This window comes from Acipenser ruthenus, chromosome 36 (assembly GCF_902713425.1).
Source record: "Acipenser ruthenus chromosome 36, fAciRut3.2 maternal haplotype, whole genome shotgun sequence".
Taxonomy (NCBI): domain Eukaryota; kingdom Metazoa; phylum Chordata; class Actinopteri; order Acipenseriformes; family Acipenseridae; genus Acipenser; species Acipenser ruthenus.
The window spans coordinates 11,287,567-11,312,986 of NC_081224.1; the positions used below are offsets into that span (position 1 = coordinate 11,287,567).

The 25,420-nt window shown below is 46.3% G+C and overlaps 3 protein-coding genes across 6 annotated transcripts; 2 read left to right on the forward strand and 1 right to left on the reverse strand.

Moving 5' to 3' along the window:
* The first annotated feature begins 509 nt into the window (after positions 1 to 509).
* Positions 510 to 2,204, forward strand: LOC117966849 (E3 ubiquitin-protein ligase TRIM39-like). The gene has a single exon (XM_034913589.2). The coding sequence runs from the start codon at positions 510 to 512 to the stop codon at positions 2,202 to 2,204; it is 1,695 nt and encodes a 564-aa protein (XP_034769480.2).
* LOC117409843 (neuroblast differentiation-associated protein AHNAK-like) lies at positions 2,165 to 7,508 on the forward strand. Of its 4 annotated transcripts, none has more exons than XM_059008205.1 (3): positions 3,353 to 3,443; positions 4,834 to 6,933; positions 7,000 to 7,508. In XM_059008205.1, the coding sequence occupies exons 2-3, from the start codon at positions 4,843 to 4,845 to the stop codon at positions 7,198 to 7,200; spliced, it is 2,292 nt and encodes a 763-aa protein (XP_058864188.1). In that variant the 5' UTR covers positions 3,353 to 3,443; positions 4,834 to 4,842; the 3' UTR covers positions 7,201 to 7,508. The 4 variants fall into 4 exon arrangements, with proteins under 4 accessions (XP_058864187.1, XP_058864188.1, XP_058864189.1 ...); XM_059008206.1 differs by having other exon boundaries at positions 4,834 to 6,141; positions 6,208 to 7,508; XM_059008204.1 differs by lacking the exon at positions 3,353 to 3,443 and adding an exon at positions 2,165 to 2,246 and having other exon boundaries at positions 4,834 to 7,508.
* Positions 7,509 to 8,731: 1,223 nt separating this feature from the next.
* On the reverse strand, positions 8,732 to 25,366 carry LOC117966871 (rho GTPase-activating protein SYDE1-like). Its single transcript, XM_059008202.1, has 8 exons — positions 25,048 to 25,366; positions 16,343 to 17,233; positions 14,801 to 15,565; positions 14,478 to 14,701; positions 13,299 to 13,425; positions 12,399 to 12,580; positions 11,188 to 11,422; positions 8,732 to 10,125 (listed from the first exon to the last, which is right to left on the reverse strand). The coding sequence occupies exons 1-8, from the start codon at positions 25,130 to 25,132 to the stop codon at positions 9,689 to 9,691; spliced, it is 2,946 nt and encodes a 981-aa protein (XP_058864185.1). The 5' UTR covers positions 25,133 to 25,366; the 3' UTR covers positions 8,732 to 9,688.
* Between the last annotated feature and the right edge of the window lie 54 nt (positions 25,367 to 25,420).

Here is a 25,420-nt window from a genome sequence, read left to right on the forward strand (position 1 = left end):
GCATCCCTTACAATTTTAAGATTGAGACATCCTTTAAATTGAAATATAAATAACATAATCAAAGAAACTACAAAATGATACCGGAAGCCATAATGCTAGTACAGTATTTCATGTTAGATTTCGAAATGTCACATTTTTCCATTTCTGTCAGTTTCTCATTAAGTATATAGAAAGCTACAAAGCAGTGTGTAATTCAATATGTTAAGGTAACATTATTCAGCAGGTTTAATTCGACTTTATGAAGCACAACGAGTTCATTCTACAGGGTGATGCTAAACGTTTGGCCAGAGCTGTATTTGACCATTCACTGGTCACAGCTGCTTTTTACACAGGGAGTTGATAACTATCAAAAGTCTTGTTGTATTTTTCAGTATGAGAATGTGTGGGAGAAGAGAGGCCAGCCTCTAAAGGGTGGTGTGTCTTTAAGCTTCGTGTGAAATATTTCGATATATTTTCTGGTTAATACACCAGACTTCTGCTTTTCCTTCCTGTTGAAAAAACTGTGAAAGATGTCGGTTTCTGCAGCTTCTCTCTCAGCTGCAGCTTCTGCTTGTGCTGCTGCTGTTGACCTAGAGGCTGAGTTAAACTGCTCCGTCTGCCTGAGTATCTACAGGGACCCCGTGGCTCTGCACTGCGGGCACAACTTCTGCTGGGAGTGCCTGGACAAGGTGTGGGAGAGCCAGGCGACTGGGAAGAGCTACTCCTGTCCAGACTGCCGGGCCGAGTACAACCAGAGACCGGAGCTACAGAGGAACCTGAAACTCTCCAACATCGTGGAGCGCTTTCAAGCCAGCAGAGGCTCTCCGAACCCCCTATGCTGCGATTCTCTACCCAGCACAGGTGGCTCTCAAGAGGGTGGAGAGCCTATGAGGGAGGGTCACCAAGAAGAGAATGGAAGTCTAATGAAGGTTGTGGGGCTTGGCTGCTTGAAACATGGCAGACCGTGGGTTTCCTACTGTCGCCAGGACAGTGTCTGCCTCTGTGAGATGTGTCTGACAAGCCACAAAGGCCACAGGATGCAAGCACTGGACACAGCCGTGGCAGAGAGAAAGACCACCCTGGTGGAGGAGATAGGCCGGCTGGAACGGGCGAGGGAGGTCTTGGAGAGCACAGCTCACTGGCTGCGGAGAACGAGGGCTGAGCTGAAGGCTGATAGGAGGCGGCTCAGGGAGCAGGTGTCTGGGCTGTTTGCAGAGATCCAGGCCCTGATCCGAGCAGAAGAACTGGGCATCCTGGAGTCCATCGAGGCCGAGGAACGCTTGCAGAACTCCAGTTTGGAGGCTCGTATTGGAGAGACAGAGAGCAAGCAGGAAGCGACAGATAGTCTCCTTCGGGAAGCCCTTGAGTTGAAGCTTGAGGACTCCTGTGAATTTCTGGAGTCAATCCAAAAGACCCTGGACAAGCTATTGAGAGCAGATGTTCATGTAAAGCCATGCAAAGTACACAAGAGGCAGCTGGACAGGAAGACAGTCAGTCAGGCGGGGAAGCAGGCGAATGGGTTTGTCAGGGCATTGGGTCAACAGATTCATGGGCAGCTCGCTATGTGCCAGGAAGCTCTGGTCCAGATGGAGCCACCATCTAGACATTCTGCCAAAACGGATTCATCTCCAAGGAACTCTACGGATGAGAAGGATCAGTTTGCCTGCTTGACTCTTGACGCCAACACAGTCCATTGTAATCTTTCCCTATCAGAGGATCTCCGTTGTGCTGAGTGGGCGGAGCAGCGACTTCCATACCCCGCCCACCCTGAACGGTTCAGGCTCCACCCACAAGTGTTGTGTGCCCAGGGGTTCACAACCGGGAGGCACTACTGGGAAGTAGAGGTGGGGGGTTCTAAGAAATGGGAGGTTGGCGCCACATGTAAAGGGCCAGGTCAAGCCTGGGTGGACTCCTGCATCTCTTGGGTGCTTCGCTGGGATGGGCGGCAGCTACAGGCGTTCCAGGGCAGCTCACGTTTCTCCAGCCCCTCGCTGAGAGCTGTGAGGGAGGCACCCAGGAGATTGAGGGTGAAGCTGGACTGCAAAAGAGGGACACTCTCCTTTCACACTGCAGAGGAGGGGAAGGCTCTCGATGCAACAGATAACCGTCTGGCTGCTGCACAGGAATCTGGGACACTGTTGTATACATTTAATATTGAACAGAATGGACCGGTCTACCCTGGGTTTTACCTGGAGCACTCCATGGTGAGACTGCTGCAGACATAGAGGGACGTGGAACTGGCAGAGCTACTTTTAAATGTAAAAGAGGTAAGCCTTTTACATTGAATCCGCAATTACAGGCAAAAAAGTAATGTTCCTCTTGAGAAAGCATTATCATAATAACAAGCTTTGCATCTAGAATATAAATGTGCTACAGTTATAAAGAGTGGGGATACAAAACATACCGCACAGACAATTGCTTTTTGACTTTTTGAAATGGAAATATTGCATCCCATGAGAATGTTTTAAGATATTGAAAGCAAATTCTATCAAATCCATTACATCTATCAATGCTAAAAAAAAAATAAAGTTTGTGAAACACGTTTTAATAAAACTAAGTGACGTCTAAATGACTCAACAACAGTTTGTAAAGAAACGTAATAGAAAACTTTTCCTTTGAAAACATGATATCCGATAGAACACCAGGTTGCAGAAGTGATCAGCTCCCATGCCCTGTTCTCAGGATATCTGCTACACTCTTCACTATTTCACCTCAGACTTGTGTTCTGGCTCAAAGCATGTTAGCAGCTGAAAGAAATCCTGTCGATAAGGAAAGCAGCTGGCTGGTTAATGACAGAAAGAAGCTGTTGCAGGAGATGGATACATGTCACTCTCCAGATGACTGGGGCAGCAGTGTGCAGTAGTGGTCAGGGCTCTGGACTCTTGACCGGAGGGTCGTGGGTTCAATCCCCGGTCGGGGACACTGCTGTTGTACCCTTGAGCAAGGTACTTTACCTAGATTGCTCCAGTAAAAACCCAACTGTATAAATAGGTAATTGTATGTAAAAATAATGTGATATCTTGTAACAATTGTAAGTCGCCCTGGATAAGATATCCACAGGCTTCATGTTCAGAGAACTTATTTTAAAACCCACCTCTCAGGTCCCTCGCTTCGGACAGTCATTGGGTAACTTCTCCCATAAGTGTGGAGAGATGGGGTTCTACCATCCAGCAATCCTAACTGGGGCTGACAGACAGACAGACAGACAGACAGACAGACAGACAGACACACACACACACACACACACACACACACACACACACACACACACAGACTCTGATCTCATGCTGCTGCTGATGGTAATGAACGAGTCTGATTTCAAAGCGCTTTCAAGACGATCCCAGAGGCGTGGATTTTGTTTCCAGACAAAGAACAGTGTTGCGAAACCTTGTTATTTAGAAAGACAGTGAACCAGGCGGCAAAGAAGTCAGTTTACTTCGACACAGCAATCTGCACACGAGGAGGTAATGTATTATTACAGGAATGGAGGTTTGGGTGAAATGTTTTAAAAAGTTGGTCAAAATTTAAATTAGTGTGTGTGTATATATATATATATATATATTTATATAACAATTGACAAATCAAAAGTGAAACCAAAAAGTTATCATTGGATGATTGAAACAATTACGAACAAGTACTGCAACTTAGTGAACGTGAAATTATAGTACAGGTGCAGAATTATTATTATTATTATTATTATTATTATTATTATTATTATTATTATTACTGTTGTTGTTAATTTTTTCATTTTCAAATCAAAAGCTAAACTAAAACGTTCTTGCTGCAAGCGCGGCCATCTTATTACCAGGTTAAATTGCATTGTGAATGTCAAACGTTTTAATAACTACAGTGGAACTCAGTTAACTGGCATAATTGTTTGATAAAGAGAATTCCAGGCGTAGACATTTTCGAAAGCTGTCAGTTTGTAGCGTCATTGTCAGAAACGCCTTACTCATGACGTAATTTAAGGCTTTATTTTAAACGGGTCCTTTGTTTCTGGTGATTTGCAGGCTTAGATACGTTTTGTATCTATGGAAACGCATAGCACAGTGTAATAAAGCACAGGTAAGCATTGTAAAGCACAGAGTGGTATAGTAAAGCATATTTAAAAAAACACGGGTCAAGCCAATGTAAACTCTGCTAAATGCGTAGTCTATAACCAAGGGTGAAAACACGTGGTAAAGGCAGAATTACCATGCGCATTTACTGTGATAAACTGTCATCAGGGCATTGTAAGAGGATAGTATCGTGATTATGAGCTCTAATCATAAATCTGTGTAAAAAAAAAAATAAGAATTTAGAGTTTGTTTCATGAATAAAATAATTTAAAAATGGTAATATGGAAGCTATTGGTTTCGTGAGATTACAGACCAATGAAAATATCTACAAGGAGTGTGAACCATTGCATGGTGTGTTACAGTTTGAACTACTGCTGTGGCCAACAGGGTTGCATCCCCCTATAGAATGAACTCATTTTGCTTCACAGTCGATTGAAACCTGCTGAACAATGTTACGTTAACATATTGAATTATAATGGCAGCAGTGTGGAGTAGTGGTTAGGGCTCTGGACTCTTGACCGGAGGGTCGTGGGTTCAATCCCAGGTGGGGGGACACTGCTGCTGTATCCTTGAGCAAGGTACTTTACCTAGAATGCTCCAGTAAAAACCCAACTGTATAAATGGGTAATTGTGTGTAAAAATAATGTGATATCTTGTAACAATTGTAAGTCGCCCTGGATAAGGGCGTCTGCTAAGAAATAAATAATAATAATACACAGCGCTTTGCAGTGTTCCCATTGTATAGAAATGGGCTTGTGTGTTAATGACAAAGATGTCTTTTTTTCTTCATTCTTAGCTACCTAAAATGGCTGAAGCACTTTCAAAAACCTCTGCTGCTGCTGCTGTCGCCTCGGAGATGGAGGCTGAGTTAAACTGCTCCGTCTGCCTGAGTATCTACAGGGACCCAGTGGCTCTGCACTGCGGGCACAACTTCTGCTGGGAGTGCCTGGACAAGGTGTGGGAGAGCCAGGCGACTGGGAAGAGCTACTCCTGTCCAGACTGCCGGGCCGAGTACAACCAGAGACCGGAGCTACAGAGGAACCTGAAACTCTCCAACATCGTGGAGCGCTTTCAAGCCAGCAGGCAGAGTGTAGTGGCTGGTGATGTTGTGTGTGATTTGTGTCTTGACAGCCCTTTGCCAGCAGTTAAAACCTGCCAGAACTGCGAGGCGTCTCTGTGTGAGCGACACCTCAAGAAGCACGCTGAGAAGCCAGCGCAGAGAGATCACATCTTGGTGGAGCCGACAGTGTCGCTGGAGAGCAGGAAATGCCAGGAGCACAGCAAGATGATTGAGTATTACTGTAGCGAGGACGAGTCGTGCGTCTGTGTGACTTGCTACGTGGCTGGATCACACAGAAACCACAACATCCGTCCTCTGAAGGAGGTCCATGAAGAGAAGAGGAGCATTCTGGGTAAAGAGATTGAGCGGCTGCAACTGGAGAAGAAAAAACTGGAGGATGCCATAAAGACGAAAGAGCAAGACAAGGTGGATTTGAAGAAGAACAGGGATGACCTGAGGAAAGATTTCTCTAGTCTATTCCAAGAGATCCGGTCCAAACTCCAGACTCAGGAAGAGAAGATTCTGAAGCATATCCAGCTGGAAGAAGTCAAGGAACTTTCTGGAATTTGTCAACAACTTCAAGAGCTGAGAGTGAAGAAAGAGTTGACAAGGATGCTGGTCAAAGAGGCTGAAGAGGCGAAACTCCAGAAGGACCCCCTTGAGTTTCTGCAGGTCTTTCAATCTGTCCATGAAAGAGCCAAGCAAAACAACACAGAGGTACCCATGCATGCGGTACAGGAGAAGACGCTCCCCAAGTCCTCTTATGGTACAGCTCTAGCAAAAATGAAGACAACTATTGAACAAGTGAATGAGGAGCTAATAGAAAATGCAGTGGACAATTCTGTCATGTTCAACTTCAAAGAGTGTGACTTTGACTTGCCATCTGTAGGTAAGCATGACAGCTTCAGACCTTTTATAAGTTTTGTTCATGGAAGACAACCACAATTTAAAAAGAAAATAGTGGACATAATTCCAGAGGTTCACGCTGCAGTTCCTAAGAGCAATGAAGGAGAGCACCCAGTACCAAAATTCAAAATACCAGAGGTTCACGCTCCTGTTCCGAAGAGCAATGAAGGAGAGTTCACAATGCTAAAATTCAAAATGCCAGAGTTTCACTCTGCAACTCCTAAGAGCAATGAAGGAGAGCACCCAGTACCAAAATTCAAAATGCCAGAGGTTCACGCTGCTGTTCCTAAGAGCAATGAAGGAGAGTTCACAATGCTAAAATTCAAAATGCCAGAGTTTCACTCTGCAACTCCTAAGAGCAATGAAGGAGAGCACCCAGTACCAAAATTCAAAATGCCAGAGTTTCACTCTGCAACTCCTAAGAGCAATGAAGGAGAGCACCCAGTACCAAAATTCAAAATGCCAGAGGTTCACGCTCCTGTTCCTAAGAGCAATGAAGGAGAGTTCACAATGCTAAAATTCAAAATGCCAGAGTTTCACTCTGCAACTCCTAAGAGCAATGAAGGAGAGCACCCAGTACCAAAATTCAAAATGCCAGAGGTTCACGCTGCTGTTCCTAAGAGCAATGAAGGAGAGTTCACAATGCTAAAATTCAAAATGCCAGAGTTTCACTCTGCAACTCCTAAGAGCAATGAAGGAGAGCACCCAGTACCAAAATTCAAAATACCAGAGTTTCACTCTGCAACTCCTAAGAGCAATGAAGGAGAGCACCCAGTACCAAAATTCAAAATACCAGAGTTTCACTCTGCAACTCCTAAGAGCAATGAAGGAGAGCACCCAGTACCAAAATTCAAAATACCAGAGGTTCACGCTGCAGTTCCTAAGAGCAATGAAGGAGAGCACCCAGTACCAAAATTCAAAATACCAGAGGTTCACGCTCCTGTTCCTAAGAGCAATGAAGGAGAGATCACAATGCTAAAATTCAAAATGCCAGAGTTTCACTCTGCAACTCCTGAGAGCAATGAAGGAGAGCACCCAGTACCAAAATTCAAAATGCCAAAGTTTCACTTTGCAACTCCTAAGAGCAAAATGCCAGAGGTTCACGCTGCTGTTCCTGAGAGTATTGAATTCAGCAAACCCAGTCGAAAATTAAAACCTATATTAAAAATACCAAGACATTTACAGAACTTGGACTAGGAGGGAGGCACTTATAGGGAGGGCTGCGTGGTCCAGTGGTTAAAGAAAAGGACTTGTAACCAGGAGGTCCCTGGTTCAAATCCCCCCTCAGCCACGGACTCTGTGTGACCCTGAGGACCCTTTCGGGTGAGACGTAGTTGTAAGTGACTCTGCAGCTGATGCATAGTTCACACACCCTAGTCTCTGTAAGCCGCCTTGGATAAAGGCGTCTGCTAAATAAACAAATAATAATAATATTAAATGCAATGCATTTTTTGAAAACAGGATTAAAAGCAACCAAACCTGTTCCCCATTGTGAAAATAATCACTCCCTGTAAATAAACCTGCACCAGCCTGCTTACAAACTGGACTGACTTGTTGCCACGTTTCATTGGCTGAGAGTGGCTTCATGATTTACAACAATGATAATAATAACCAATAATAATAATCAACAGTAATAATAATATCAATGTGATTTAATCATTTTTTGTTGATAATACTGTATGGCATGTTATGATATCCATGTACAAAAATACAAACGATAAGTGCAATATAACAAAAATAATGTTTGAACAAATCCATAATACTGAATGCTTGGAAAACAACAGAAGAACTGCGTCTCTTCTCTGAATGAAACGCCTCGCTAACACAGCACTAACATCCATGCCCTTATATTGGAGGTGCAATTAAAGAGGATTCCAAGGGATTTTAATGCAACGGTAAAGGACAAGGGTGGAGGATGGGAATGCTGTCCTCAACGGACACTCCCCCACGGGGTAGACGTGCACAAATGAGCTCACCTGTGCAATATCAAGGGTTTCAAGTCTTACATTAGCACCAGCAATACTATCACCAGTCACTCTTTAAAGAGGATGCTCACCAAGGTGTTCAAATCCATCGCTCCCCTCTCAAGAGCACCAAACTAGGGAGTGGACTGGGGTGAAACACATGCTGTACCCCACCCGCAGTCATTCACATGTGTCCCATTACTTGTTGGGGTGTATTTGAGAAGTAGCCTCCCTTCTACGATCCCCGGAGCATTATCTGGCTTGTCGGATCAAAGCTTATATGTAGGATTGTTCGCCAGTTAAATATAACAAACTAGGAAACGTAAATAATAATCCACGTAAAAAATGAACAAAATACGACAACAAAACAATTCCAAATATGTACCGTGCTCCGAAACTTAAGCAGCTAAAAAAAAAAGTGCGTAGGTATTTGATCATTTTGTGCAGGAGTAAATGTGAACACGTTTTTATCACAAAGGGGTGTACAACAAATTCTCAAAATGCAAAAAGTCAGCTGGTACACTCATGAAGGTGCCTGTCCACTTCAGGATCGATTTGATCAGCCTAGACCGATAAGCCACGGCTGGGGGCTTCAGAGCATTTCACAGCACCGCAGAACCCACCTGCGGTCCAGGGTGACTCCAGTGCTGTCAAATGCTCTAAAATCCACCTTGATATATCAGGTTACAGACTCATCAAATCAACCCCTATCTTCTTATAAGCAGGGCTGGGGGGCAATAACGTTTTTTTTATTCCAGTTCCATTTCCAGTTCCTTTTTAAAATCACTTCCCAGTTCCCATCATAACTGATCATTCAGCTGCTTTCATTTGAAGTCAGTTTAATTGACGCAGTAGCAGCGACTTCAGTTTTTGTAATTTGCTGCCCCCGCGAGAAGCTCTTTTTAACAGAATACTGCCAATTGCAATTTTGATCACCGATGTGCTGGAATTGATTGAAAGGGACTGGGAATGGGAACTGGTCCTTTAAGGACTAGATCAAAAACGTTCTTTAAAGTTTTGAATCATCCAATCTTTTCTGAAGCTTTAAGAAACAGCCTCTGATTTCTGAACCGGACCACACGTTCGTGGATCGAGAACTGAACTTTGATCCGGACAGGGCGTGATTCTCCGACAGGATCTCGTCAATGTTTTATCAAAGGAAACCAAAGAGGCACATCCTACTTCTGAGAATAGGGTCCTGATTCACAAAGCATGAAGTCAAATACATGACATTTGTTTTGATATAGAACTCCCTTCCCTGTTCTGCACTGACCTAATGTAATATATCAAAATATTTCTCTTTAAATACCCCAGGAGTTAAAGCTTGTAGAATGATGACAAAGAAAATAGAAACACCTGCCAAAACACTGTCAATAGAATACTGGTCCTGCACTGATTTACTGTGACAGGTCTGTTGTGGACATGTGACCCGTCTCTAGTTCTTTCAGGGAAGTTGCCAGACTGAAACTGACTTCTAAACAGGGATAAGAAGCTGTGATATATCACAAAACACAAATCAGGAGATTACTTCTGCAAATGAGTCATGCCAGGGCCAGGTGCGGCACACACAAGTATGTGCTAAAGATGGCAGGTACCGCATTTCCTTTTTGTGTGTGTGTGTGTCCAAATTCTTTATTCTATATTTTATTACTAAAATGTCAGTCCTTGAAGCTGAATGGCTGTTTTGAAGTACGTGGCGGTCTGTGAAAGAGACGTCGCTTTCAGAGGCAGATGTGAATTTGTTTGGCGAGTTCTCGTTCCAGATCGGAAATCAAGGTGTCGAAATCCTTCAGGCTGAGTCTGGTGGTGAAAGGGGCGTCCAGATCGATGGTTTTGGGGTCCAGGCTGAAGTCCCGGGGGAACAGATTCCCTTGCGGGCCCCACAGCCCCCTCTCCCCCTCCTCTTCCTCGCTGTCAGTGGCTGCCACTTCATCATAGTCTGCCTCCGGGGCTGGGAGGAAGTCCCGCCCACACACGCTCCAGTCACCCGCGTAGCGGTTACAGGGCGGGCTCTCCAGTCGGCCACGCCCCCTGCGCGACACCACCGAGTCCTTGGGTAGGTCCAGATGGAGAAGGGGGCGTGGCCGAGGCTGCAAGGAACTCTGGGACACAGGCTGGTCCAAGACTGGGGAGTCCCGAACTGGATCTTTGCTTGGGACTGTTGGTAGAGAGACAGGGAAGAGGACGTGTGAGGAAATGCTAGCAAAGTTTCATCATTAGAATACATTCAGAAATGAGCAACGATCCCACAGCGTGAGGTGTGTGTGTGTGTGAGGTGTGTGAAGGTGGAGCAGAGGCCAGAGGAACAAGACCTGTCACGAGAGGTCCCAGCTCTCACTCTCACACACACACCTCACACACACACACTGACACACACCTCACACACACGTCACACACACACACTGACACACACCTCACACACACTGACACACACAGACACACACCAACCACACTGACACACACACACCTCACACACACACACACACACACACACACTGACACACCACACACACACCACCCACACTGGCATACACACACACACTGACACACACCTCACACACACTGACACACAGACACACACCAACCACACTGACACACACACACACACACACACACACACACACCACCCACACTGGCATACACACACACACTGACACACACACACACACACAGACACACACCAACCACACTGACACACACCTCACACACACACACTGACACACATACACTGACACACACACACACACACACACACACTGACACACACACACTGACACACACACACACCTCACACACACACTGACACACACCAACCACACTGACACACACACACACACACCTCACACACGCACACACTCGCACACACACACACACACAAACTCGTTTTATCACTTTCTTTTATACATAAAAATCACCCCCCCCCCCCTTTATACTTCATCTTCCAGCTCCTCTCTAAACAAAGAGCTGGCTTCTTCAGCAAGGGTTCCCTCTAGTGGTCACAGCTAACACAGCACCTATTTCCAACACTACAGCCCTGGCCAAAAAGGGTTGCATCACTCCCCAGAAAGAACAACATCGTGCTTCATAAAGTCCAGTGAAACCCGCTGAATAACGTCAGGTTAACATACTGAACTGCACGCCGCTCTGTAGTTTTCCGTGTACTTAACGAAAAACTGACAAAGATCTGACATTTTCCAAATCCAGACCCACGGCCTCTTACGTGGCCACAGCTGCAGCAGGTAGTGCAGCGCCTCGATGTGCCTCTTGAAGTCCACGGCGCTGGCGATCTCTTCAGAGTGAGCGAAGCTGCGCCCTGCCCCCTGCCTCGAGGGGTCCGGACTCGGGGTGAGCAGCACCGGCCCGAAACACACCGCCAGGTTCTGTGACGTCATCCGGTTGGAGCCGCTGAAGGAGGCGACCCGGCTCAGGTGGTTCAGCAGTACCGTCAGAGTGGCCTTTTTACAGGAGAGAGGAGGTCCGGTATTGTTATTGGGGTTCACCTGGGTTCAAATGGGGTCACCCCATTCACGTCTCTACAAGTAGGGCTTCCATCTGCCTTCATGCACACACCCTGGCATCTAACTAGCTCTAACTAGCTGGCTGTGTGTGACTTCTCTTACAGTATGATCTTATGCAGCTATAAAGCTTGCTCTTTAGATATACTCAGTAATAATGGGGTCGTTTAAAACACCCAGCTGGCACACATAAACAGCAGATTAAACAAACATGATAATATGTCCCAAAAAGGAAACCATTTCAGGGAATTGTAACATTTTGTACTCTGGAGGGCAGCCAAGTACAGGCCTGAAATAGAGTCAGAGAGAGAGAGAGAGAGAGAGAGAGAGAGAGAGAGAGAGAGAGAGAGAGAGAGTCAGAGAGGGAGCAAAGGAGAGACAGTGAGAGAGGGAGGGAGAGAGAGAGAGAGAGAGAGAGAGCCTTTTCTTTCCCAAATTCTGTGATTTAGTCCCAGAATTCCCCAAAATGTGCAATACCCAGAAGCTCTCAATCCTGCTGGGGGAAGACAAACACACAGCCAGCGGTACTGTTTAATATAGAGGGGAAGGGAGGGAGGTACTGTTTAATATAGAGGGAGGAGGGATACTGTTTAGTATTTAAAAATTTCTTTGTATATTTGAGTTGGTTATGCCATGTATGTGCTTTGGCAACACAATTATTTTTATTGTCATGCCAATAAAGCCAATTTGAATTTGAATTGAGTCAGAGAGAGAGGGAGAGATACTGAAAATGACGAAAACCTTTTTTCAAGACATTTTAAAATCATTTCCAGTCGATTGTTTAGTAAAATACCTTTTGTTTAAACCTTTACAGCTTGAACTGAACTTGGTTTCCTCTGGGTCTGCACTCATGGATAAATCAATATTGAAGAGGATTTAAGAAACGTTAATCTATGTGCTTCTTCAAAGCTCTGACCTTTTCCACTTCAGGGAGGCAGTTCAGCAGACTGACTGTCTGTGCGGAGCGCTGCGGTTCCAGCTCTGGCCTGTTGGGGGCGCTCTTGGGGGGTCTCTTTGACATGGCGTCCAGGACCACCTCATACAGAGTGTTGGTGATGAGAGGGGAGGGCAGCTCCCGGAGGTAGTCTTTCAGAATACCTGCAGGGGGAGCCAGAGAGTGAGGGGAAGGAGAGGACAAGGGGAGAGAGAGTGGTCTGCCAGTCAGGACTAGACATGCTGTCTCTCCAAGGTGAGGAATTCCACACCTGTCTACAGCAAAACGCAAACACACTCTCAATGCAAACACACACTCCACACGCCTCTACAAGATCACTGAGCTGAGGAAAGTACATACAAAGTACACACAAAATAATTTCACTAAATTCCAACTAATGTTAATTAGCAAAGCGGTCTGAATGAATGCATTCTTCTTGATTAGATTCACTTGTAGAAACACATTCAGTCATAACGTCTGATTCATGTATTTCTAACATCAAAATAAGCATTTTAAAACCTGATATCTGGTTCTACATTCGATTAAAGAAAGTGCTCAGTTTCCGTGCCTTATTCTCCAGACATCCGTTACACTTCCTAGGTCACGTCTCAGCAGCGTATTTGGGGTCAAATCATGTTACCAGCTGAAAGCATGCTAGTAAAATGGGGGAAGCAGCCAACTGGTTTGAAGAGATGGCAAATCAGAGGCTTGCAAACAGAGATGCCTTTAACCTTGTGTAGTGCCAGATACAAGGGCTACTACAGCATGTGTTTCTTGCAATAAAATGCATTTGATGCTTCTATATAAGGAAGCACAGGTTTGTGAAAGCAGTCAGTTAGCTACAGTCACGCTGGTGTCTCAGCTCGCAGGACTGTGACTCACCCGTCACGACGTTGATGTCTGGGTAGAGCTCCTCAGAAAGGTTCACGGCTGTGCTGTCTTTCTCAAACGCATCTCGCAGCTCCTTCTTCACAGCCGCGGAGCCGCACAGTCGATAGAGACCCACCACCTGCAAGAAACGCATCAGCAACACACGCAGCGGACACCAGAGGAATGAGCATCAGAAAAGGCCATCGAGGCTGGTCCCTTGTTGGCACAGCATTCTCCCCTCCTGGATCTAGTTTAGAAGCACAGAATCGAGTCTCTTTTTAAATGTTCCCAGTGTTTTAGATACTTCACCTTTTTTCTAGGCTGAAGAGATTTCATTATTTTAACCTGTCCTCATAGTTCTTGTCATTAAGCCCTGAGATCAGCCTAGTTGTCCTTCTCTGTACCATGGCAGAGATATGCATTACCCACTGTGACTAGGAGCAACTAAACCACAGCTATCAGGGCAACTAGGCTGTACTTCAAATTCAGCACAGAGAGAAGAACAAGAGAATCTAAATGGAAAAGACAGTTTAGAAGAGAAGGGAGGAAGCCCTTTACACAGAGAGTTAGAAATGCATGGAATAGCCAACCATGTGAAGCAGTAGGATCTAAAACACTGGCAACATTTAAAAAGAGATTCTGTGCTTTTAAATGAGTTCCCCCCAGTAGAGGAGAATGGTGCCAAGAAGGGATGAGTCTTGAGGGACCGAATGGCCTTTTCTCGTTCCCAAACTTTTCTTATGTTCTTGTGTCCCAACGTGAGACACAGAGCCCTCTCTATACCTCCAGAATGTGCGAATCCTGACACTGTGTGAAAGAATGTCTCATCCTGCTTTATTGTAAAGGGAACCTGCTAACACCTGTTCACAACTATCTTACTAAAATGTTTATTCTAACACTTCCATTCACTGTTTGACATTTTTTACATGTGACAACTTAACATTTTAAAGCTGAGGGAACACCAAGCCACTTTGTGGTTTGGAACTTGGTTTCAGGAGACTAGGTTTCAGGCCGCTGCGCGGCACACCAGGGGAGACTTGGGATTTGATACAGCAACCTCAAACTAGGTCTCCCGGAACCAGATTTCAAACCACTGTTGAAAAAGTGGCTTTGTGTTTCCTCAAACTTAAGTAAACAAAAAAAAAACACACTTGTGTCCCCAGCTCAAGACTGGATGATCTCTCTGCCCACCTTGAGTCCTCTTTTCTCAATCTCGGAGACGCTCTTCTGTATCAGCAGTGGCACTTTGACTGCAGAGGCTTCCTTGTCCACCAGGTGGCGCAGCTCTACCCCGAAGACCCTGGGCTCCCTGTCGCTGGGCCTGGGTGGGACGTCCCACTGCTCCACCAGGGTCATCTTCACGAAGAGCAGCCCCCGTGGCTCCAGTTTCACTGCCAGCTGCTGAGCGCGGGACCCTGCAAGCAGAGCGGTAAGCATGTTAGCAACACTCCCTCCCAAAACCCTACCTGAGGCACCTCTCGGGGAAATCAAGACTGTTCTTCTGTCTCGCTCACCCCTGAAGAGCGGTGGGATGGCGACTGCCCCCAGACAGCAGACCCTGTTCCTATTGGCGCCAGAGTCCCACGATGACACCACCAGCTTGAGAAGCTGAGCGCTCTCCAGCTCCAGGTTGAAGGTGTGGTTGAGGCTGAGGAAGCTGGCCCTGCAGGTGAGGAGGGCGGTGCGGGCCCTGGTCACCCCGTCCACCTGGATAGCACAGAACACCTCCTTGGAGTCGACGCGGGGAGACTTCACCTCCTCCAGCCCGGAGAGGTGGACACTCAGCAGGCCCGACAACCTCTGAGCGCACCGGGGCTGGTCTGCCAGACTGTACGGGCGGAAGGCAGCAGGATCCGGCCTTTGCTCTTGCTGCGGTTCTCCTGCGCTGTCGTGCTTGGGCAGCAGTTCCGGGGAGTCGCCGTCACTCAGGTAGCCTCCTTTACTGGCGGATTTGCCTCGCTTGGAGGAGATCCTGCGTCTGCGAGGCCCGTCCCCAGCGGAGACGCTGGTATCCAGGTGGTACCTGCTGATGACGTTTCCCGATTCCTTGCGTGCGTTTTGGGGAGAGGTGCCGTCGCCGGTCCCCTGCCTGGTCCGGGAGGAACGAAGGCTCAGTTTGCGCCGCAGCTCGGGGAGTTTGCGCATCCTCATGGAGAGGCTGCGGACAGTGCCGGGGGATCTGATGCGCTCCATCACCCCGGGCTTCTTCTGAGCGGCCGGGCTGTCCGAGGGAGGAGGTCCCCCTGGAGACACTACAGGGGCTGGGGCTGGGAGAATATCTGAGAGGCAAGGAGAAACAGGGAAGTGTTGAAACGTATCGGAAATCCCGGTGTCACAGAATATATGTTCCCCCCTGAATATTAATTCCCTCTAGGAATATTTGTACACCCTAGGAACTAATATTCGGGAATATTGGTTGCCCTTCAGAATATTTGTACCCCCTTCTTTTTTTGTAACACAGTCATCTTTCTTTGCATACAAGTCTATGTCCATGCATTTCCAACTAAAACCTTCATTTTAACCCCACTTACCCGAGCCCTGACCCTAACCTTGCACCACCCAGTCCCCTCTGACAGGTCCAGTCTCACTTACAATAATACACGATAACAGCCTGCAAACATCGCTCCTGTTTACTAGCATCACACACGCGGAATCTACATACAAACAGGAGAAATAACAAACATGCATGCAGGGGGGGAACAAATGTTCCGCTGGGGGGAACAAATATTCAGGGGAAGCAATATATATAGCGCAAGCATTTCTATATAAATGAGAACGACACTTGAAAGTAGAATCGCAATCAGTGAGCATGTAATAATAAACAACAAATCAACACACTTTATGATTTACAAGCAAGAAGCAAAAAACCAGATGTGTAGACTCTTTAGAAAAGCCTTAAACTAGGAACATGCACGCGCCTATTATTACACATGGTAACATAATCAAGGCAAAACCAATACAGACAGAAGAGCTTGGGTCTGATTGCAATCAGAATAGAAGGTTTCGCATCGTCCGGTGTGGCAGACAGAGCTGCTTGGTAACCCTGTCGTTTGTACCTGCGCTCTCATTCCTGGCTCCAGCACTGTCCGGAGCCTGGGAATCCATTCTAGTGGCTGTGAGCTGATTGGTCGCCCAGGGACTGTGAATATCCGAGCAGCTGGAAGGCGGTTGGGCGTCCACACCGAGCGTGTCACATCCTGGTGCTCTGGTAGGCCGGGCAGTACTGCCAGCCCGTTGCACGCGCCTGCTGTCAGTCACACCTCTCTGGCACTCAGGAGAGCCCCGCCCCTCACGCCGTTTCCACGGGTTACAGAAACGACGGGGGTCTTCCTCTTCGGGGATGGGGTTGTACCAAATGTCCCCCTTGCTTTCCTCGTCCCTCCTCAGCCTCCTCTCGGTTATGCAGTTCAACGGGGGCCTGAGGCCTTCCTCAGAAGCCTGGGGTTTTCCTGAGGAGAGAACCCAGGCTCGGCTGCTCCTGTCCAGGCTCTGGAGATAAGCTCCTTGCCCGGTGATTTTAATGGAACTGGATGATGTAGAAAGCTCAGAGTAGCTCAGGACGGGTGTCTGGAGCTCAGGGACACCTTGTTCTGTCAGACCTTTGCTTGAAGGAAGACGTGGAGCATGTAGAGTAATTTCCTGGCTGTCCAAAACACGGCTGCTTTGGGTTGTAGGAGCAACGGTACAGCATGACGAGACGGATTTCAGGCCCTTCTCATAAGCCGGGGACTTTCCTGCAGAGCTATCCCACTCCTGGCTCCTCAGTCCTGGGGCTCGAGGACAGGCACTGCTGGGAAGGCAGCTTTGCTCCCTACAGGCAGGGGAAAGCTTGGCCCAGTTTTGTTTCTTGGCAACGGTGATGAATGTTCCTCGTTTGCTTGTTTCGTCGGCTGGGCAGCAGGATTGAGTGTGGCTCGTCTCGCCGCAGGCAGCTTTTGCAGTTGCGTCTGTAAACAAAACCAACCAATACAATATATTATTTTGTGCTCCGTTTACCAACTGCCATTTTCACTTTTCCAAGCAATTAAAAAATTGTGTTGAAAAATGAGAAATAAGATGTAGCCTAGTCTAATCGCAAACACAGTCACGACTGACAACCTCAAACACTCTGGAAAATGTCTGCTTGAACTTCTTCGTTTTTTCACGGAATGATTCCTTTGTTCTGTTGTTTCTGGTCAGCCATCGCTTTCAGAACTTCAAAGCACAGTAAATATGTTTCTTTTTTACTGTTAGAAGTTCAGACAGCTACAGTACTTCTGCCAAACACAGGATAATATCTGCCACAGCAATCTGGCAGCATCTTTAATTACTCTGCATGGCAAACAGCATCTGGGTTGATGTGACCTAAATGATTAAAATTACATTTCAAATCAACAAAAGAAAACGAGAACAACAGCACGGGTTCATTTAAAATGATATAACTTGCAGCTTGAATTAAGAAGCCATCCATGCATGGACTGCATATACAATCATATGCTGAGAATGACAAACTGCAGGTTTTTTTGTTTTTTCTCACAATGATCTCACATATACGTTTTATTTTGACTGTCACGACGCTGTGGGTTTTAATGTCACTTGGGTGGTCTGTATACAGCACTGCTTGCATTAAAACTGCCAGCCGACTGAAGCAGCTCAAGACCCTGTACTTACAGCATTTTATTTGTACTTTTAAAAGCCAGGGGTCTACAGGATGAGAATGTAGCCAGAATCTTACTTATGCAGTACGTTATGCGCTGCCAGACAGGGGGAAAAAGAAACAGGATCTATTTACAGAAATAAAAGCTTTTCTCGTTTAAAAACTGCTTGGCCATCGCAGGGTTAAAGAGGGCGCTCACATTAACAACATGGATCAGACGCAGAACAAAGCAACCTAGTTTAGCTGCAGAAGTGGGCCTACATGGGACTGGAGACTGGAACAATGGCAAAGCGACATTCGCACAGAGAGCCAGGCGTATCCTGTAATCTCCAGAGTCTGCTCCTCTCAGTAACTGCACTAATAAATACAGATGTTACAGGAATGCAAAGGGTAAAGGCAATGGCAGACAGCATCGTCTTTTAACTTTGACTCTATTAAAGTAGTGCAGACAGATTGTAAAATTAGGCGGGTATTTTGGGACTAAGCGTGCAGTGAGTTAATGGGAATTTTCCAGCTTTAGGGAGACAAGCGAGTCATTGAGGGACTTGATTCAGAGCTGTTCCTCTGCAGTGTGAGAGGAGGCGTGCCCCCCCCCCCTCTCCCCCCAGGGGCTCCTCCATGCTTAGACAGGAAGTCAGCTGCATTCCGACTTCACAGATTTCAATGTTCCACTTCCTGCCCCTGGCGAGCAGCCCGGGGGATTCACTTCACAGGGATACAAAGAGGGTCTGTGTGGGGAAGTGTTCACAACGGGAAGGGGGCACACGCACACTGAGACACACACACACTGAGACACACACACACTGAGACACACACACACACACTGAGACTCGCACACTGAGACACACACAGACACACTGAGACACGCAGAGATACACACACTGAGACACACACACACACACACACAGAGACACTGAGACACGCACACTGAGACCCACACCCACTGAGACACACACACCGAGACACAGACACACTGAGACACAGACACACACACTGAGACACACTCACCGAGACACACACACAAACACACACTCACTGAGACACACTCACCGAGACACACACAGCGATAAACACACTCCCTGAGACAGACACCAAGACACCAAAACACAGATCAACACGCACACACTGAGACGCACAGACACAGAGCGACACATAAAAACGCTGAGACCCACCGACCCAAAACGACTCACAAACCAAGAGCCGGACGCACTCAGACAGCATTACACACCGCAATCTCCACGTTTAGTGACATTTGTCAAGGTGTGCACTGACACTAGCTGCTGTAAACAGAGGGTACCGTTCACACACTTACAACACCTAGTGATTGTGCCAAATTCACAAAGAAGAGGAGGCACAACCTGGACACTAACTAACGCAAACCAAATCCAGCCATCACAGACACGTGTGTAATTCAGTATGTTAAGGTCACATTACTCAGCAGGTTTCACTGGACTTCATGAAGCACAAGGAGTTCATTCTGCAGGGGGCTGCAAAGCGTTTGATCCCAGCTGTGCAGGACCTGACTGCCTGCTGCTGCAGAAGATTCTCAAGAGAGAACCAGACTGTGAACCGAAACAAAGCTTCTGCAGGGAGCAATCGAAAAGGAATGGCATCTGTGATTGAACGGTTTTAAAAAATTGTAAAGCAGTTCATTTTTATTGGACAGAACAACTGCAGAATACTGTTATGGGCCGGTCCGGAACATGCCAGGTGAATTGGGTCTCAAGTCAAGGATAATCTCATAGTAAAAGCACAGCAATGTGTCATAATTGTAAAGCATATTTTAAAAGGCTTGCAAACCCTGGTAAAGCATGGTGAATGCATACTATAGCAATGCCTGCTTTTCAGGGATAGCTCATCCATGGAGTCTGAGACTTGCATGCAATCTAGCATTGTGTTTTAAACTGTTACTGTGGAGTGTTTCCTGGCAATGGTGCTCCAGTGTGTGGATTACACTACTGTCCACTAGGGGCAGTGTAGAGACCTCCAAGCTCATTTCAGACAGGAGAAGCTGGATTTGAACCCATGTCCAAAGAGGAGGGAGGGATGAGGAGCAAGTGTTTTTTTTAAATTTATTCTCTGAAGGATATCATTTTTAAAACATCATCAAAAATAGCAGGGGATGCAAGGAATCTAGGAGAAAACTAGAATCCATGATAAGTAATTTTATTACCAAAAAAAAAACAAACATTAGATGTTCTTTTCTTTCCAGCATTTTCTGTATTAATTTAACCCCTGCATGTCTGTAAATACAAAATTACAGCTGCCATTAAAAAGAGTTAACTGTGACCTATGACCATCCACACTCTATGTGGGCTGTAGAAAGTCCTTACCAAGTTCCATCACACTTGGAGAAGCACTAGCAGCCCCACCTAGCCCCCTTACTAAAACAGAGTGTTCAATCTCTCCCTCTCTCTCACGCACATCATCGAATAACGAGGCTCTGAACAGAGGTCTGGGAGGGTTACCAGGGCTAAACTGAGGCCCCTTGTTCTGGTATGTTTATGATACAAGAACAAAGATAACGCAATACAATTTCAGTTACTTTGCTTTAACTATAAACAACTAATTGCCCATTTCTCTCTCTCTCTCTCTCTCTCTCTCCTCTCTCTCTCCCCCTCTCTCTCTTGCTCTCTCCTCTCTCTCTCCTCTCCTCTCTCCTCTCCCTCTGTCTCTCCCTCTCTCTCTCTCCCCTCCCTCTCTCACTCTCTCCCTCTCTCTCTCCTCTCTCTCTCCTCTCCCCCCTCTCCTCTCTCCTCTCCCCCTCTCTCTCTCCTCTCCCCCTCTCTCTCTCTCTCCTCTCCCTCTCCCCCTCTCTCCCTCTCGCCCTCTCTCTCTCTCCCTCTCGCCCCCTCTCGTTCCTCTCTCTCTCCTCTCCCCCCTCTCCTCTCCCCCTCTCTCTCTCTCCTCTCCCTCTCCCCCTCTCGCCCCCTCTCTCTCTCTCTCTCTCCCTGTCTCTCCCCCTCTCTCTCTCTCTCACACACACACACTCTGATAATGAAGTGCATTCACACACTGGGGAATGCTGACAGTACAACAGAGCCTCTCATAGACGCACTGATAACACAAATCGAATCTGTGAAGCAGGGTTTAAAATTAGCTGTGAGGGTATGTCGCTGGCCTCGTGGCCGGGACAGCTCGAGCCTGAGGCGAGGCTGAAAGGTCACCGGAGTCTGACACGAGTCTGCGGTGAGACAGAGCTCATCAGATCCCATGCGGTTTCGACTGGACACAAGCGGTTCTGACCCAGCCGGGATGTGTACTGTAGATGCCCATTAAAGGTATAGGACGTGGTTTTAGCCAACAGCATTATTCCAGAACCCCAATCTGCTGTTCACTGCTATTGGCTACATGGGGTTGCGAGTGTGCAGTTTCGAAAGAAACACATAGTTAGCATGCATTTCTATTTTAAAACATCACACAATGCTCCCTCTTTATAACACTGCAGTCGGGAGCCACAGCTACAAGGCTGTGCCTTTTGTGTTTCTCCTTATATCAAGACTGTAAGTGCCAGTGTAATGGCATTATGGGGCAGTCAGTTAGTGTTGCGCTGGCTTGGGCATTTCATCTGGAGGGCGAATTGTCCACACCTCTTCATTAACCAATCAGCTGCTTCCCCTGTTGACTGACATGCTTTCAGCCAGTAACATGCTTTAACCGAGAAAACACTGGTATACCCAGGAAGTGTAAGTGTGATAGAAACCGACAGCCTTCTTTAACGCAGTATCAGAGAGCATGGTTTAAAATGAAAGTCAATGTACAACATGTGTTTCTTTCACAACTGCACACACGAGACTTTAGTGCAGAGAGATTTACTGTAACATGGTATAAAATATACTTTTAATTTAAAATGCATTTAAGAAAAAATATTTCTTTCAATTTTGAAAGGAGCACTAATCTACACACTCCTCTCTCAGCTCTGTCATTACCAGCACCTTAATAATAATGAGCGCTAGTCTACACACTCCTCTCTCAGCTCTGTCTTTACCAGCACCTTAATAATAATGAGCACTAGTCTACACACTCCTCTCAGCTCTCCTATATTCATTCTTGTCTTTGTCAATCCTGTGGTTTCCACATCCTCTTTCCTCACACACGTTTCCAGTGTTTACACACACACATGCCTTTCTGTCACTTTCCCTATTTTAGGCATAACCAGGAGGCTGTGCAGAGATCGAGGAGGAGGGGATAAGCCAGTGAGAATCTGTACAATCGCTCTGTGAAGGAATGCATGCAAATCCCAAGACACAAGGGGCTTTTCTTTCACAGCATCTGCAAACAATTGTATTGTTGCAAACAAAGTAAGCCCTGGGTGTGGACTCTGAAATGAGATCTAGCCAATTAGGATCGCTCCACTCCACAGTTTCACATGCCTGGAGAGTCTTCCTTGCCAGGTATTTCCAGCAAGATATTTTCTTTTCCTTCAAACTTATATTTAAAAGCAGTGGTGTGCCCAGTTTCATCACACTTGGATATGCGTGTCTTCCGATTACTAGCTGTCCCACCGAGCCCCTTTACTGAAACAGCAATCTCTCTCTCACGCACATCATCCGATAATGAGGCTCTGTACTGAGATCTGGGAGGGGCACCGTGGCTAAACTGAACCCCCCCTGGGTCAAATGCAGAGGACCACATTCAGTCCACTTGAAGTGTCTAACTAGTGGATTAAGCAGGTTTAGTCCACTTGATTGGGCTAAATGAGCCCACCTGCTAATCCCGATTGCAGCGCTCCAGAAGTGAATCATCACGGATGGGTCCTGTGCTAAATCAGACAAAACAACATCCCGATTGCAGCGCAGCAAATCAGATTCGTGATGATCCTCTTCAAGTGAACTCAGCACTGTGACGGATAAGACGCATTTAGTACGCTTGCTCGTTCGAAGCATTTACTGCTTAGATTTTTTTCATCTGAATGACGAGTTCATCAGAAACATCAGTACATTTAGATATCCGTCAGATGCGAGAGAATGAAGTCTCGCACAAAAATAATACATTATATTTAAAATAAACTTTTTAATCACCTTTGCTACCGTTTTCAGTTTCAATACAATTTCAGTTACCGTGCTTTAACTGTAAACATTATCACGCAATTAAACGTGTCTGTGCCCATGCAGCAGTGTCGGCCGCTTGCAAGAGTGATGCGCACGAAAAAGACGTGACATTAATTTTTACTTTAATATGTTTGCTGTAATAAAAATGCATCTTCCTTTTTGCACAGGGATCCCTTTAGATATTTATCTGACACTGAATTCCGCAGATCGGATTAGTAAAGAAGGCTTTATATAGCCATGGCTAACGTGTTGCATCACCTAGAATTTTAGGATTGAGACATAATTAAAAATATATACATATGAACATAATTTAGATCTAACATCACATAGTCAAAGAAACCTTAAAAAAGTCTACCGGAGCCTTTAACACTTAGTATATGAAAAACTACAAAAGCGTTATGCAATTATGTGAACGTAACATTATTCAGCAAGTTTCATTCGATTTCATGAAGCAAAATGTGTTCATTTTATGGGTGATGCTAAACTTTTGCCCAGAGCTGTGGGTTAATCCTCATTATCTTTCTAACCTTTTTTCCCGTTTGTTGGGATGAATTAAACCAATTGCCAGGATCATCTGTTTGGTACGATGCAATCGGGATTAAATTAGTACAGATTATTATTAAATTATTTCCCCGAGGTGCACCGGAGCCTGTTACAAACCCATTGCTGTTGCACGAGCCTTCCTGCTCAGAATCATCCGTAATTAAAACGCACAGCGCGAGTCGACTGAGTCCAGCGAGGCTCTGCACCGAAATCAAACTGCAAAGAGATTTCGGAACAGTCACCCGCCACGAAGGAATCCGCTTTAACGCTGAAATGACTCGACCTTGTTCATGTACCGGTATACAGGTAGGTGAGATGTGACGTTGCCTGTTACCTGCGTGTCGTTGTGTTTATACTAACATGCGAGCTCTCCTGGTCGGGTTACACAGTTGGAGGTGATTGGGGTGGGGGGTCAGCTGTCACCGAGGCGCTGTTTTTAAACACTTGCGTTAAATCCGTTTGAAATGTTCCCGTCGGTCGGTGTTAACCCTTGCCTCTAATAAAGGAAACATCTGCGCGGTGGAAACGCGCAACAACCGCAGCTGCAGTCAAATGTTTTTTTTGGTCCTTGGAGCTCAAATTGGCCGTGAATGTTTAGGGTTGGTCTGTAAGTGTATGTCTTTGGTGTGAGAGACATGTCCCGGACGACAGGACACCAGAGAGAGAGAGAGAGAGAGAGAGAGAGAGAGAGAGAAAGCGAGGAAGAGGGACAGTCAGAGAGCGAGAGAGAGACAGAAAGAGAGAGAGAGAGAGAAAGCGTGAAGGAGAGACAGCGAGCGAGAGAGGAAGAGGGACAGTCAGAGAGAGAGAGAGAGAGAGAGAGAGTGAGAGAGGGACAGTCAGAGAGAGACAGAGAGGACACGCTCATGACGGGACACGGTCCCAGCAGTAGAAGCCAGACCGCTCCCTGTCAGATTAGCGGTCCTGGCTCCTGAATGGAAGTTTATGTAATCGGCGTTTCTCAGCGGAGCGCTCTTGGATATAAACTGTAGCCTGGCTTTATTTCCTCAGCTAACGGTTTCAGCTCTGCGGTTTCTCTGCACTGTACTCGGCTTACACACTCCACTCCGTCTCTGTTTCTTTCGACGTTGTGTTTCTTTATTTCGACTAGCATTCAGATTACACACAAAATGACAGCAACTAAAAAGACATCGTTTCCCAAAAGCACGACAAACTTCCAGGGTTTGGGAGACAAAACTTCAACCCATACAGTACTGTAAAAAAAATCCAACAGCTTCAGACTACAGAGAAAACAAATATATACCCAGTAAATGTTAGAGAGTGATGCTTATTCCAAAAAACTACAAACTACAGTCATTTCTTTAAAAATAACAACAAAAATAAATGGTATAACTGTTTTCTTGCAGTCCAAATGGCAGACATTTCTGATCGCCATGTCCCGTCTTGAAAATATGAAAACGATGTAGTTCTTTCTAAAGTAAACACTTTAAAAACGTCATGCGTCCCAATTGCATTCCATCGCTCTTACCAAATTCCCTGTAGACGCGCAGAGCCCGTATTTTTCTCTTACCTCTGTCTTTGGGGTCTGTTTTCCTCCTCGCTTTCTCTTTGCCCCGCAGTCTGGAGAACGTCTTCCTGAGCAGGGGTTCTGCCATGGCTGTGTCGGGCTCGCTAGCCGCGGTACCCCCTCACTCTCTCACACAGAGAGCCGCTGTAACCCCATGCAGGGACCGAGCGCTGTGAACACAACAGCAGCCCTGGTACTCCTACTCCATCGCTCTCCAACCCTGCTCTCTGCTCTCTGCTAGGAATTTCACAGGAAACAAATTCCAGGGATTCTTTCCCAAACCCGTTTTTTTTTTTAAAGCAGACCAAGCTGAGGAACAAAGGCTTCTGGGATTTGTAGTTCTGTTTATGTTCTACCAGCCAGGGGACTCGATAGT